Here is a 16,257-nt window from a genome sequence, read left to right on the forward strand (position 1 = left end):
TTAGTTCATACCTAGCTTTTCTGAGTTTCCAGTTTTCTGAATTTTTCTAGTTATCACTGTTTATAATATGACTAAGAGTTATTTGCAGGTCCCTAGTAACTATCACTACTAGAGACTTGCAAATAACTACTTGTAATATTAAAACTCATACTATATTCTTTTGCAGGTTTATTAGTCATTCCTATATTGTGGTAAAATGATCTCAATCCAGTAAGAATAAGCAAGGTTCTTGGTTAAGTCTTGAATCCATTGTTTATTAGTTCTAGGATGCTGGATTTCAGCTCCAAATGTCCTATTTTGCTTAGCTGAATTTATTATTATTAATGATAATAATGGGTAATATTCACACAGCACTTTAAAGCTTGTAAAACACTTTGCACTTATAATTATGTCATTTGATCCTTATAACAGCTCCATGAGATAGTCAAGTCAACAAGCATTCATTTAGTGCTTTCTGTATTTCAGATTTAAAAGATAATAAATACAATTTTTATCTTCAAAGAGTTTACATTCTATAAGGAAAGAAAACACATAAAAGAAAGCTGCAAAATAAAGTAGGATGAAGAGAAATACTTATGTAAGGCAGTCCAAAAAAGGAGGATGGCTAGATTGGTTCCTTCCTCAAAATAGAAATTTTAGAAATGAATTTAGGAGTGGTAGAATGAGGCAGAGGGACATAGTAGTTTAAGTATAATGACAAAAAAATCTGCAGAATAAAAAATAACTTGTCTGGTTAGTTGTCTTGGCCTTTCTTCAAAATGGAAGTTCCATGAGAAACTCAACAATGAAAAGAGGGAAAATTGAAAAAGACAGTTGAAGAATGATGGTAAAATCTGCAGTATTATTATTATTTTTATTATTTATTATTACTCTTATTTTATACAGAAACTGAGACTGGGTGAATTTAAATGACTAGCCCAAAGTCATGCAGCTTTTTAGTGTCTGAGGCAGAATTCAAACACAGTTCTTCAAGTTCAGTATTTCATTCACCACCAAAATCCCTCTACTGTCAAATGGTTCTACATCAGAAACTAATACACATTGATCAAAGGAAATTGCATTAAAGAAGAAGCAGTAACATTTGCTTTACTTATTATTGTGCTATAAAAAATATGAGAATGCTTTCTGAAAAGCCTAGAGAAACTTAAGTGATCTGATACAAAGTAAAATGAGTAGACTTAGGAGAATATTGTATACAGTAACAATTGTAATTGTTGTAATCAACAACATAGTAATCAACTGTGATTGACTTAGCTATTTTCAGCAATACAATGATCTAAAACAATTACAAAGGACTCATGATGAAAAATACTATCTACCTTCAGAGAAAGAAGTGATGGAGTCTGAAAACATACTTTTTTTTTTTTGTTTTTTAATTAAAACTTTATTTAGTTTATTTCTTCTTATCATTTCTTTGTAAAAGTTTTTGGGATCTGTTCCACACAAATCAAGTGTTCAGGAAAAAATTATTCAGCTTAAAAACTCATTGCTTTTTATTTGAAATTTTTTTCTTTTTTTTTTTAATATATTTAATAGCCTTTTATTTACAGGATATATACATGGGTAACTTTACAGCATTAACAATTGCCAAACCTCTTGTTCCAATTTTTCACCTCTTACCCCCCCACCCCCTCCCCTAAATGGCAGGATGACCAGTAGATGTTAAATATATTAAAATATAACTTAGATACACAATAAGTATACATGACCAAAACATTATTTTGCTGTACAAAAAGAATCAGACTCTGAATTATTGTACAATTAGTTTGTGAAGGAAATCAAAAATGCAGGTGTGCATAAATATAGGGATTGGGAATTCAATGTAATGGTTTTTAGTCATCTCCCAGAGTTCTTTTTCTGGGTATAGCTAGTTCAGTTCATTACTGCTCCATTAGAAATGATTTGGTTGATCTCGTTGCTGAGGATGGCCTGATCCATCAGAACTGGTCATCATCTAGTATTGTTGTTGAAGTATATAATGATCTCCTGGTCCTGCTCATTTCACTCAGCATCAGTTCGTGTAAGTCTCTCCAGGCCTTTCTGAAATCATCCTGTTGGTCATTTCTTACAGAACAGTAATATTCCATAATTTTCATATACCACAATTTATTCAGCCATTCTCCAACTGATGGACATCCATTCAGTTTCCAGTTTCTAGCCACTACAAAAAGGGCTGCCACAAACATTCGTGCACATACAGGTCCCTTTCCCTTCTTTATAATCTCTTTGGGATATAATCCCAGTAGTAACACTGCTGGATCAAAGGGTATGCACAGTTTGATAACTTTTTGAGCATAGTTCCAAACTACTCTCCAAAATGGTTGGATTCGTTCACAACTCCACCAACAATGCATCAATGTCCCAGTTTTCCCGCATCCCCTCCAACAATCATCATTATTTTTTCCTGTCATCTTAGCCAATCTGACAGGTGTGTAGTGGTATCTTAGAGTTGTCTTAATTTGCATTTCTCTGATTAATAATGACTTGGAGCATCTTTTCATATGACTAGAAATAGTTTCAATTTCTTCATCTGAGAATTGTCTGTTCATATCCTTTGACCATTTTTCAATTGGAGAATGGCTTGATTTTTTATAAATTAGAGTTAATTCTCTATATATTTTGGAAATGAGGCCTTTATCAGAACCTTTGACTGTAAAAATATTTTCCCAGTTTATTGCTTCCCTTCTAATCTTGTCTGCATTAGTTTTGTTTGTACAAAAACTTTTCAGTTTGGTATAATCGAAATTTTCTATTTTGTGATCAGTAATGATCTCTAGTTCTGCTTTGGTCATAAAGACCTTCCCCTTCCACAGGTCTGAGAGGTAAACTATCCTATGTTCCTCTAATTTATTAATAATTTCATTCTTTATGCCTAGGTCATGAACCCATTTTGACCTTATCTTGGTGTACGGCGTTAAGTATGGATCAATGCCTAGTTTCTGCCATATTAGTTTCCAATTTTCCCAGCAATTTTTATCAAACAGTAAGTTCTTATCCCAAAAGCTGGGATCTTTGGGTTTGTCAAAGACTAGGTTGCTATATTTGTTGACTGTTTTATCCCTTGAACCTAATCTATTCCACTGATCAACTAATCTATTCCTTAGCCAATACCAAATAGTTTTGGTAACTGCTGCTCTATAATATAATTTTAGATCTGGTACAGCTAAGCCACCATCATTTGATTTTTTTTTCATTAATTCCCTTGAAATTCTTGACCTTTTGTTTTTCCATATGAACTTTGTTGTTATTTTTTCTAGGTCATTAAAATAGTTTTTTGGGAGTCTGATTGGTATAGCGCTAAATAAATAGATTAGTTTAGGTAATATTGTCATCTTTATTATATTTGCTCGCCCTATCCAAGAGCATTTAATATTTTTCCAATTGGTTAGATCAGACTTAATTTGTGTGAAAAGTGGTCTGTAATTTTGCTCATAAAGTTTCTGAATTTCCCTTGGCAGATAGATTCCTAAATATTTTATATTATCAGTAGTTACTTTAAATGGAATTTCTCTTTGTAACTCTGACTGTTGGATTTTGTTAGTGATATATAAGAATGCTGATGACTTATGTGGGTTTATTTTATAACCAGCAACTTTGCTAAAGTTGTGGATTATTTCTAATAACTTTTTAGCAGAATCTCTGGGGTTCTCTAAGTATACCATCATGTCATCGGCAAAGAGTTGAAAACATACTTCTTAAAACTTTGTTTTTCTTTGTATTTTTTCTGTTTTCTTTTATAATATGACTAATGTGGAAATATTTGTATGATTACATATTTATAACCTATATCAAATTTTTTATCTCCTTAATGTGGAAAAAGGAAAAGAAAGAAAGGGGGAGAGAGAGGCAGGGGAGAAAAAGAGAGAGAGAGAGAGAGAGAGAGAGAGAGGAAGGATGTGGAACTCAAAATTTTAAAGAACAAATGTTTTAATAAGTTGTGTTTTATACATTTTTTTGCTGAGGCAATTGGGGTTAAGTGACTTGCCAAGGATCACACAGCAAGGAAGTGTTAAGTGTCTTTTTTAAGGTAAAATCTTTAACAGGCCTCATTTTTGACTGAAGCAACATAGATTTCAAGGAGCTTTCCTAGAGATTATATAGGACTGGGGATAAAGGGAGGTATTAAAAATTGATGGAAAAACTCCAATTTAAGCATTAAATTACAATACTCTACTATCCTTTGATCAGGCAGAATTAATACTCTAAATAAATCGAATACTTTTCCCTTTCTTCAGTTTCTATCTACCAATTGGACTGGTAAAATTGAAATCAGAAAGGATATTTTATGCAATCATTTATGCAACACATTTACTTGGTACTCTCATGTGCAAGGCACTGTGCTAGACACTGTGATAGGGAATCATGACATTATAGAAATGAATAAGACCCAACAATCTCTGCTATCAAGCAAGGATCTTATAAACTAGAACCTGCTATCTCCCTTCTTTGAAGCTAAAACATTTAAACATTTTTCTACTTGCCACTACTCTAGTACCAGAGTAATTTTTAACTAGGAGAAGAGTAAATCAGTCAAGCAATGAGCTTAAAAACAATTTTGGTAGTGATGATGGTCACACAACATACCCATTTTCAAATCAAGGACTTGAAAGAGCTTGATGTGACCTCATATTTATCTTTAATCAGGATCTCCCTAGAAGAAGATTTTTGCTTAAAGATCATTCCAAAGATCAAAGGAGCCAGCTCAATATTTGTGGACTGGGAGCATTCCCACAAAGAGTAGCTGAAATCTTTCCAAGTCTAACTGTGTGGGTGGAGGCCCCAGAATTCTTTGCATCTTTGCAAAAGAGTAAAGGATTAAGCAGAGGATGTAAAAAAACAAGTTGATTTTTTTTAAAAGCTGAAAGTAAATAGATTTTAGATTATCTATTATTTGAATTATTAGATCACTACGGTCTTACAATATTATGGAAAACCAATAATGGATTATATTTAAATTTATGCTTTTGGTTGGTTGGAAGAAAACAACTTTTTCTTTCCCTTTGCCCAAAACTAACATATACTAATACATGTTGATTAACATAACCAACTGGAATAGGAAGGGTTTTTTTACATAACCAACTGGCAATAAGATAATAGGATTCTTTTTTCTTTCTTTTTTATTAAGGCTTTTTATTTTCAAAACATAAGCATGGAAAATTTTCAGTATTTACCCTTGCAAAAACTTGTGTTCCAAATTTTTTCCCTCCCTTCCCCTCACTGCCTCCCTTAGATGGCAAGTGATCCAATACATGTTAAACATGTGCAATTCTTCTATACATATTTCCACAAATATCATGCTGTATAAGAATAATCAGATCAAAAAAGGAAAAAATGAGAAAGAAAATAAAAAGCAAGCAAACAACAACAAAAAGAGTGAAAATTCTGTGTTGTGGTCCACACTCAGCTCCCACATCCTCTCTCTGCTTGTAGATAGCTCTCTTCCACTAAGCAAGTGGAACTGGTTTGAATCATCTCATTGTTGAAGAGAATCACGCCCATCAGAATTGATCATCATATAATCTTGTTGTTGCCATGCACAATGATCTCCTGGTCCTGTTCATTTCATTTAGCATCAGTTCATGTAAGTCTCTCCAGACCTCTCTGAAATCATCCTGCTTATCATTTTTTTTTTTTTTTTTTTTTTTTTTTTTGCTGAGGCAATTGGGGTTAAGAGACTTGCCCAGGGTCACAGAGATAAGAAGTGTTAAATGTCTGAGATCAGATTTGAACTCAGGTCCTCCTGACTTCAGGGTTAGTGCTCTATACACTGCACCACCTAACAGTCCCATGATCATTTCTTATAGAACAATAATATTCCATAACATTCATACATTATAACTTATTCAGCCATTCCCTAATTGATGGGCATCCACTCAGTCTCCAGTTCCTTGCACTACAAAGAGGGCTGCCACAAACACTTTTGCACATATGGGTCCCTTTCCCTCCTTTATGATCTCTTTGGGATGCAAGCCCACACTGCTGGATCAAAGGGCATGCATAATTTGATAGCCTTTTGAGCATAGCTCCAAATTGCTCTTCAGAATGGATGAATCAGGATAATAGGATTTAGGGCTAGAAGAGATCTTGAGAATCATTTCTTCCAAGCCCTTCATTTTTATAGATAAGGAAGCAAAGCCTCAGAGACATGGAGGGATTTGCCCAAAGTCACCCAGCAAGAATACACAAATTCAAATCCAGGTTCTTTGACTCCAAATCGTGTGCTTTTGCTACTGAATCACAGAATAGAAAATTCATCGAATACAGTTTTCCCCCTAAATATCCCTGATCTTGTTGGATAGCTCCATCTTTATTTTTTTCCCTTTTTAAGTATTAGAAGTGATTGATAACTGATGTCATCAGTTGGTGACAATGTGGTACAAAAAAGAGCATTACCTCTGGAGAAAAAGAACCCATTGCCTGAATGAATTTGGGTAAGTCACTTCCTACCCTTGGATATTAGTTTCCAAGGCAGTTAAATAATGGAGAACTGGACTAGACAAGTTTCTGAGATCCCTTTCACTAGATTCTTCTAGATTCTTCAGAGCAAATAGGTAATGACATAGAGTTCTCATATAGGAAGGAGGAGCATATAAATATATAAATGTATGAACTAAAAGCCACAAAAAGGAAAATCCAGGTCAGTTCCATTGAATTCAATGCCAGAAATATTTATTAAGCTCCTATTGTATACAAGACTACTGTGCTGGGGGGAGAAACGCATTTTATATAGATATATATAGATATAGAGATATCCCTGCTCTCACGGAGCTTACAGTCTCATAGACAACAATAATAGAAAATATAGAATGAAATACTGAAATTCAGGCATATTATGAATGTTCACAATATTTTAAATATTAGTGTTCCAAAAATCTTAGCGCATAGTTTAAAAATACATGGAGACTTTTGGAATATCACGCACTATATTTCTTTGGCACTTATGGGTATTTCTTGGAATAAAAGCAGTTGTTTATGTTTAACTCTCTGCAACTTTGTGATTTGTGTTTATGGCTGCAGAGGTGTTATATTCCTGTCATTCCTCATTACTAGTATTTTGTTTCATGGGACTTATATTGCAGCTCATTGTCCACCCTCTTGAAGTCAGGAATCGTCTTCTGCTTTTTCTACAATTGTCCCTAATGTTTCACAAAATAACCATCCTGTCATATGAGTGCCATCCATATCCTTAAATGTGAAATATCTTTGGTTTTAGTTAAGGATCGAGTAATAGCATGGGGCATTAGTTCATAAATGTGAAATTTTTTGATTGAAATGGCACAGAGATAAATTATCACATGCACAAAGTTATTTGTGATAGTTTCAGTCCTGGAAATCAATACTGCAAAAATGAAGTATGTGTGGCAAAACAAGTCCACTCTTCCATTATAAAATGATGTCTCTGTTCAGATAAAAGTCCTTTAAAGGTCATGTTTGTAACATCCTTTTAATTGTCTCCAACCTATGGCAAAAATGAAAAAAAGAGCTATAATTCTTTACTTTAAAAACAAGAGTATTAAATATTACAAATTACAAGCTTAAAAATATTACTTGTAAATTTTTAAACCACTACAATACACAAATGACAAATAATTACCAAAATTTACCTTAAGAAGGTTACTATTGAACAACAGATTGAACTTTAGTGTATAGCCAGAGTTTGCATATACACATACATATGTATATATAAATGCACACACACATATATATACATATATTTTAAATATGCAAATACATACACATATATATGTGTATCTACATATATGTCTATATTTAGATAAGTTGTAAGTGCATGCTAGAAGCTAATACTTCATTTTTAAAATGTGGAAGCATAAAATATTCTAATATGAGGTTATTTGTCTGACAAAGCCAAATTGTAGGTGGTAAATTTCGTCCCAGGCTGAATACAAGTATAGGAAGTGGAAGTAAAAGATGAAAAGAATATGGAAAGGAGAATTCATGTGCCTTATGAAATGAGCTGGACAATGTTTATGAAAAACACATATAATGTTCAATCATTTCTTTATAGTCTATTTTAACACATGATCTGAGCCCACCTGTTTGGATCCACCCAAGTGATGTTGCTGGCCATCTATCGAAAGTCTGTTGAATGGAATAATCTTCATAGTAGTTTTCTTCATAGAGTACCACCTTGATCTCCAGGTAGCCCAGATAATACCATTGTCATAGCCATTTGGAGTTGATGATTTTGAGTAAGTGCCCCCTGAAACATAAATTATGCAAATATATCTCATTAGTCTGAAACTCCTTGAAACAGAAGTATGGATATTTTCAGTAACCCAGTAAACTCCAACATCCAAAAAATTCTGAAACATTTGATGTTCTTACATTGATTGATGAAGTTTCCTATACCACTAAAGTTATAAGGCTTAAACCTAATAATGATAATTGCAGTAATAATACTAAATCATATTTTAGTAATAATTCTAAAATAATATAAATAATTACAATGATATATTTATAAAGCTCTTTAAGATTTTCAGAGCACTTTAAAATATTTTATCTTATTATCCTCACAATACTCTAAGGGGTAGATGTTATATCATTATCTCAATTTTACAGATGACTAAAAGTAAATTTTTATTATTATATGCTTTCTTAGCACAGAGGATTGAAATGTTCTAGATTTATTTCAATTCAACAATTATTTATATACATATAGCAAACCCTAATAAATGATTTTCCTTTCATTTTCATCCATTTAGTACCATATATATTATCTATCTGGAGTCTAGGGATATTCCAAATTGCTCTTAAAACAGCTAATGGTCCTTCCTCTTTGAAATTAACAATTTTGAAATCAACAAATTCAGGGCAAGGCAAAAAGGCTCAAATTTTCCCTCACCATATTACTTAAAGGGGATAATTTGTCCATCTCCAGTAAGTGTACTTAATTGAGCCAGTAATAGTGTTTTCCACAAAATGGTGCTGGAATGTTGCTAACAGCCTTCACTATAAAGTAAAAAGCAAACCTCAAGAACCTCAAGAAATACCTTTTTTTAATATCTAGTACAAAGGTGAGTCAAGAGTCAATAGCATGATATATGGGAATGACCTTAGTCACACAGCTTCCATGACAGAAGCAGAAGTCAATATCTCATGGAGCAAAATCCCTGGTTTAATGGTCAACAGTACAGTGAGTTTTGCAAGAGAAAGGATTCAAGGATATCAAGCTGTTTAAAAGCAACATATAATAACATTCAGGAACAAATGTCCCTACTGACAAGACCTCAGGTAGACTATCAGCTAGAGCAAAGCTTCTTAAACTCTGAGTCATGACTCCATATGGAGTCACTGAATGTGGAGGTCACAAAATTGTGATTTATTTTTAGTAAATGTTGGATTTGTATACCTATTTTATATATCTAATTACCCAAGGTTATATAAAAAAATTTCTTGGGTGAAAAGGGGTCATGAGTAAAAAAAAATTAAGAAGCCCTGAAGCTCTGGAGGATTGAAGTCTATATTCTGAAGGTTGAGAGGGTAGAACTAAGGACCTTGGAGAAGGATTTTACTGAGAGAGCATGAGGACTCAGGAGGCAAAAAATATACACAAAGTAGGTTGTCAATATCTGGTTTACTCTTGCCCCAGGTATGCATTGCTCTCCCAATACCTCTTTATACACTGTTTCTGCTCTGTTGCCCACATTTCTGAATATATTTTCTGTTTTAGCTTCTTATGACCCCCTATCATCAAGAAAATGCATCCTTTAATCTATTCCCTCAGTAATTTGTTAATTACCATGCTGATGGTAATTAAGACAAATACATATCTATCTATATTTGCATATCCATTTATCCACATATAAATATATATGTATATATACATACATCTATGTTCATTTGCTTATGAGCAAATTATACTACTCAGGTGACATGTACATTTAATGAGAGAGGGGATAACTTCTGGAAACAGTGCAATAACTACAAAGAATAACTTTAATGGTGAAAATTGTATAGCTCATGACAAATCAGTGGATTGATATTTTGCAGACTGATATATTAATCCTGGAAGAAGGTCAAACCTGTGTTTGAAAGGCTTTATCCAGTGAAAAGAAGAGGGAAAAATAATAAAAGCATTTATACATCTCTTAACATTTTTCACTCTTTGTATATAATTAGGATCATAGGTCCAGAATTTCAAGAGACTTAGAAATTTATAATCTATTATATGAAAAAGCTATTAAAAAAGAAGAAATTTATAATCTGTCGGCCTTATTTTATATATGAGGAATCTGAAATCAAAGATGTAAAACTGCTTGTTCAGTGTTTTTGTAGCTTACTAAGGTCATAGAAGAGGCAGATTTTAATCTAGGTCTTCTGACAGCAACTCATGGTAGTATACTGGTATTTTTATCTTGCATGAAAACTATATAATGAGCCAGGAAATAAGAGATGACAATACCTTGGTAGTAAACACCATTGAGGTGACCTGCGTGACATTTGTTCATCCACCAGCCAGAACCATCCTGTTCAGCACAGTTGCCTTCATATTTATCATTGTCGTTGTCCCAGGTACTGAATTGCATGCCGAGATGGGAGGTGAAAAATTTGTCACTTGGATCATCACCAAAGTCAAAGCCATCAAAGGCATCTCCTGCATCTCCTCCAATGAAGTAGCCATAGGTCAGGCGGTACTTGTCAGCTTCAGTCCCCACCTTGAACATGGCGTAGTCAGCCGTGCTGTGGAAAAGGGAATAGATCTTTCAGTGACCTCCGTCCCATCACTTCTTACAGAAGCTTCATTGTACATAGGATCATTTTTGGGAGATATCAGCATTATTACTAAAGATTGTCATGGTGTTTATAGTTGAAGTATTCATTTATACTTCAGTTTCTGGCAATGGAAAATAGATATGTGGGGCAGCTTTATGTGGGCAACACTCATGCTGGGTCTACAGCTACTCGTGGCAAGTGAGAGACACCCTTGCCCTCAAAGAAAACACTATTTGTGAAGATGTATAATTTATAATATATAATGTATAATTTAGACTCAACTCAATAAACAATAATTTATTAAGAACTTATTATGCACAGGGCTATGTGCTACTCTGATGCCAGAAAGTTCAGATATTTTGAAGAGCTGAAAAACTGGCTGAATTTCTGTAGACAGAACCTGGTTATTCTCCTAGTCATTATTCTTGGTTTTCATACTTTGATACTTTGCTTTTGTCTTACTGGTTTGCCATGTTGCCCTATGTCAAACAACTGACAAAGATAAATTCCAGGGAGTCTTTTGTCTTAAGGGACACTTCTCTTAAATTTTACCTGGTTTTGCCAGCCCAGTCTTCCAATTCTATTCTTAATGCATATGGAATTGTAGTCTGGGTGGTTAGAAGGTGAATCTTTTCATTTCCCAGCCAAAACTCTGTGTTGCCAGTTGGAGACAGATGTCCAAATCCCTCCTTATACTGAATCCAGTTTTTCTTGAAGTCTAGGCTCCCATCCACTCTCTAATAGAATATTTGTAAAAGCAAAAGCAGATGATTAGTGACCAACAAATTAATACTTTCATAGCTTTATTTTGAAATATTGGTAAATAAATGGATGATTTAGATGCTATGAATGAGGACTCAGACTGTGGATTCTTGTTTTTAATCAAAAGGGATCATTCTGTACTCTATCTAAAATATCTAACAACCAGAGGTTCCAGCTCTCATTTCTTTGAAATAATAATTGAAGTAGGAAGTACAGTACAGGATTTGTAGGTGGAAGGAATCTTAATGAATGTCAAGTCTAGAGCCATAGCTAATCATTTCAGGATCCAGGACAAGCATCATGTAATTTACCTCAGAGAATAGTATGAAAACTGGCCCTCAGATCAATGTAATAAGATAAAGAATAACAATAGGGAGAGAGAATAGAGAAGAAAATCATAGCATACCCTTTGAAGCACAGTCCATCCGTTGCCTGATGAATCTATCTCACAGTAGACTAAGAACTGCTTCTTAGCTTTTAATGGCTTGACAAAGTAAAGGCCACTTACTGAGGCCCCCTTGTTTGCAATGTCTTGACAATCTGTTGGAAAATCACATTGTATCAGTCACTGAAGTTCTTGTTTCATTCTGGGGTAACATTCTGGGTAGTACATGGTTAAGCTGAAGTTCATTAGAGAACAGTCAGAATTAGAAAGGAGTTTGACATTAGGCTGTTTGAGGATTTGCTAAAAAAATAAACAAAAAACCTGGGAATGTTTAACAGAGAAAGGGAAGACTTGGTAGGGTTACGGCAGGATAACTGGTTTCAAGTATCTGTAGGGCCATCATTTGGATAGTAGATTAGACTTGTTCTTATTGGATCCAAAGATCAGAATGAGGAGCAATAGTGAAATTTGCAGAGAACCAAGTATAAGGAAAGCATGCTGATAATTAGGACTTTCCAAACATGAAACAGATTGTCTCAAAACCTAATGGGTTCTCTCTCACTGGAGATTTGTAAGCAGACGCTGAATGACCAAAGCTCTAAGTGTCTAGATATGAAATTCTTGTCCTAGTTCAAGTTAAATTAGATAGTCTCAAGACTCCTTTCAGTCTTGGAATCCCATGACCATAATTCAGAATGCCTTCAGCTTCTTGACCAGATTCACTTTTCTTCCAAATTGCACAATGTTTTCATTTGTTGAAGGAAGATGTATGCACTATAATTCCTCTTGAACCATCTGAGCAGTAAATCCATCTGTCAACTAGCATTTATTGAGCATTTACTTTGTATCAGGTACTGTGCTAAGCACGGGGAATGTAAGGAAGGAGTCCACAGTCTAGAGGCAAAGGTAGTATGCAAAAATAACTATGTACATACAAGATACATACAGGATAAAATGGACTATGCTAGAGAAGGCACTAAGATCAAGAATAATTGGGAAAGGTTTCTCACAGAAACTTGCAGAGACTTAAATGAGACTTAAAAGAAAACCAGGTAAGCTAATAGATAAAGATACAGAGAGACACCATTTCAGGCACGAGGGTTAGCCAGGGACACCCTAAGAATTGGGAGATAGCTCACCTTGTGTGTCACTGGATAGCTGAACACAAGGTGAGTAACAGTGAAACATTGGCACTCTGCCTCTACCTCCAGAAAATAGAATTAATATCTCACTCACCCTTTCCAGTAGTTTCTTGTATTTGAACTGAATCTCTACAAGGCTCCTGACATTTGGCTTCAAGTTCATCTGTCTTTTGTTTCAATTGAAGAATCTTTTGGTTGTTTGAAAGCAAGATATTTTGTAAATACCTACAAGCATAATCAAAACCAAAACAAAGCAAAACAAAAGAAAACAAAAACAAAATAATTGAGGCTTTGTTTGAACCTAATAATTCTCTCTTTAATAAATGTTGCCTTATTTTCCCAAGAATTATCCAAGACATAATTGTTCATTTTTTTCTTTTTTGATAAAAGCTATAGATGGGGCTGAGGACATGCACTCTAATCTTCATGGGGGGAAATTTAAAATTTTTTTTAAATAACAGATATTGTTAAAACTGAAGTACATTTTCAGTCTGAATGTCTGCATCTAGATGGTAGCCATGTGGTATGGAGAAAGAACTCTCTCTGCTCTATAAACAAAGACCTTTGGGACTCATTTTGATCTTATTCCTCATGAGCAGGAATGGAATATAAAGGGCAGCTGGTGGACATCGCATAGGCAACACATTAAAACGTCACAAAACTATAATAGAAAGAATGCTAGATTTGAGAAATTTCAGAGAGCTATGTTCATATCCTGGTTCTTTCACTTAATATGTGTAATCAGCAAAATGAAGACATTGGATTGGAAGAACACTGAGATCCCTGCCAACCCCAGATCGAAGATGATCTTTTAGACTTAAACTACTTTTGCCAAGCAATTTGATATTAGCCCACATTTCTATCACACTTTAAAGCTTATAAAACTTTTTTTTCATGATCACTATATGAAAAAGGTGGTATGAATATTTTCTATATTTTACAGAAGAGAAAACTGAGTCTTAAGGAGGGTACCTAACACCCTACATCACACAACTCTAAATATAGCACCCTGGACTTAAACCTAAGTTTTTGGACTTCAAACTCAGCATCTATGTTATTCCCAAGAAAGTAAATCAGAAAATCAAGAACATTCAAATACCTACTAACAATTCCTATTCATTTACATATCTATTGGAGTTCAACTTGAGGGGTCTCAGTTTTAATCATACGGACACCAAACATATCTTGGACCTTATTCTTATAGAATGATATCCTATTGACCATTCTTGCATAATGAAATCTATATAATAAGGAAGTCTAATATTATGTGTTGGATTGTCTTCCTGACATTCACTACTCTGTCACTAAGGAGTGAACCTTCCTATATATGTGTCATAACTCCCATTAGAATATTAATTTATTGATGACAAGGAATGTCTTGTTTTTCTCTTCATATCCCTTACACTTAGCATAATGCTTGACACATAAGAAGCAGTCAAGAAATCCTTTTGCTCATTCTTCAGTTCATGTACCCCCTTTTCCAAAGGGCTAAGCTATTTTTAAAACAATGTAGAAAAGCAATAAAAGTAAATCTTTTTATGATCCAACACTTGATCCCTTCAAGGGTTCAAAAAAATAAAAATGCTCTAACACCACATGAAAAGAAATCATTTCAATAGTTCATGAACATGAACATGAGACATGACACCAAAGAAGAAAAAATATATTTAGACAGTGGCAATCAAAGGGAAGTGAGGATCAGAGATGAAATGACTCATCTAAAGTGAATAAAATCACAGAGTAAGAATTTGAATGTCAGTCTTATTGACTCTAAGTTCCTTACTCTGATATGAGAAAGGAAAAAAATTAAGGCACATAGACTGATATGAAAAAGGAAAAAAAGGCAGAACAAATTTCTATGGCATAGAAATTCTTCCCTATGGCATTTTGAAATAGTCGGGCATTTTCAGCAATTTTAGCTTTTGGAGACAGAAAAAAACTAGATGTAGAAAATATCCCTCCCAGAAATAATACTGAATTTAGAATAGAGTAGTCTTTAAAAAACAAGCCTATAAGCCAAATTCCTTACTTAATGTTGTTTTCATGTGTGAGAACCAATGCTTCATATTTCATAATCTCGTCAATCATCTTCCTTGACTTCTTCATCGCATCATTGATCACATCTACAGAAGAGGATCACACAAAGAAAATATATCACTAAGGAAAAGGAAAAGGAAGTGAGAAGAATGGCTCTTCTAGTTTTTCAGTTTTGTGTTTGTTCTTACTTTGAGGTCTTGGATCAGAACCCTGGCCAATTTGGATTTTCTGGATCAGCAGTTGGGCTTCTGACGTGCTATTATCAATATTCCTTAAGGTATCTTCCATGTAGCGAAGGTCCTTGTCTATGGTGCTTTGGTATTTACTTAAGAAATCTGCAACCCCGCAAGTAGTTGGGCAATAGCTACCCTGCAAGATAATCCCGACAGAGCAAATTTCCAAATACCTCTCACCTGAAGAGTTCTGACTGAAATCCCCCAGGATTCAAATGACAGTGACAAGTAAACCCCAATTACCCCAAACCACTAATTTTCTCTGCCATATGTCCTGGGTTTCATATTCTCTAGGGCCCCTCCCTGTCAAACACAAAACAAGAGACACACAACTACTTACAAATCTCTCATCTAAAATGCAACAGTTGTCTCTGGTGGCAATATACTGTGGAAGGGAAACAACAGGAATTTCACTAGCTGATCACAATATTTTTTTCTTGATACAATTCCAAAAGTTGTATTAAAAATATATATCAAAATAGTAATGGTGTAGTCACACTTACTGCTTGACATGTTGAAACGATTAAGAGTAACGTGGAACAATACAGAGCTAACCTCCGGGGATGCCAGGACAACTGCATTGTGTCTGGAGTGCTCTGTCCTTCTGTCCCCTGTCTGCAGAGCAAGCAACTGTGAATGTCTCACTCTCTTCCTACTTTTTTATATGAACTCCAAGGATGATGTTGACCACAGTCCGCCAAGAGCCAATCAAGTGACTGACTTACGGGAAGGGTGGAGAAATCTCTCTCTCTCTCTCTGCTCCTCTTCCTCCTCCTCTTCCCTCCTTCCCCCTCCTTTTCCTGGTCTCCTGCCACCCTCCCACAGATTCCCAGATTTTGCATATGTTTCTGCTCCTCCCCCTCAACACCCCCAACTCTTTGTCAAAGCCAACCTTTTCTCTCTGAAGCAACAGTATCCTAAAAGCCTGGTCAAGTATTAGCTGTTGCCCTATGGACAAGATAAG

General features: G+C 34.6%; 1 protein-coding gene across 2 annotated transcripts; it reads right to left on the minus strand.

The window, feature by feature from the left end:
• Positions 1-6,642: 6,642 nt before the first annotated feature.
• On the minus strand, positions 6,643-15,936 carry FGG (fibrinogen gamma chain). Of its 2 annotated transcripts, XM_023505907.2 has the most exons (10): positions 15,797-15,935; positions 15,634-15,678; positions 15,249-15,429; positions 15,053-15,146; positions 13,118-13,248; positions 11,903-12,036; positions 11,287-11,471; positions 10,424-10,701; positions 8,055-8,221; positions 6,643-7,459 (listed from the first exon to the last, which is right to left on the minus strand). In XM_023505907.2, exons 1-10 carry the CDS (start codon positions 15,872-15,874, stop codon positions 7,445-7,447), a joined length of 1,308 nt encoding a protein of 435 aa, XP_023361675.1. In that variant the 5' UTR covers positions 15,875-15,935; the 3' UTR covers positions 6,643-7,444. The 2 variants fall into 2 exon arrangements, with proteins under 2 accessions (XP_023361675.1, XP_012407604.1); XM_012552150.3 differs by lacking the exon at positions 6,643-7,459 and having other exon boundaries at positions 8,013-8,221; positions 15,797-15,936.
• Positions 15,937-16,257: the final 321 nt, after the last annotated feature.

Source organism: Sarcophilus harrisii, chromosome 6 (assembly GCF_902635505.1).
Source record: "Sarcophilus harrisii chromosome 6, mSarHar1.11, whole genome shotgun sequence".
Lineage (NCBI taxonomy): Eukaryota > Metazoa > Chordata > Mammalia > Dasyuromorphia > Dasyuridae > Sarcophilus > Sarcophilus harrisii.

Bases quoted from the DNA above. Each gene is read 5' to 3' on its own strand.
- FGG (XM_012552150.3), bottom strand. From the start codon at position 15,874: ATGCAGTTGTCCTGGCATCCCCGGAGGTTAGCTCTGTATTGTTCCACG. The intron at 15,430-15,633 runs GTAAGTAGTTGT...ATTATCTTGCAG, and splicing joins GCATTTTAGATGAGAGATTT to GGTAGCTATTGCCCAACTAC. The intron at 10,702-11,286 runs GTAAAATTTAAG...CCTTTTCCACAG, and splicing joins GACTGGGCTGGCAAAACCAG to CACGGCTGACTACGCCATGT.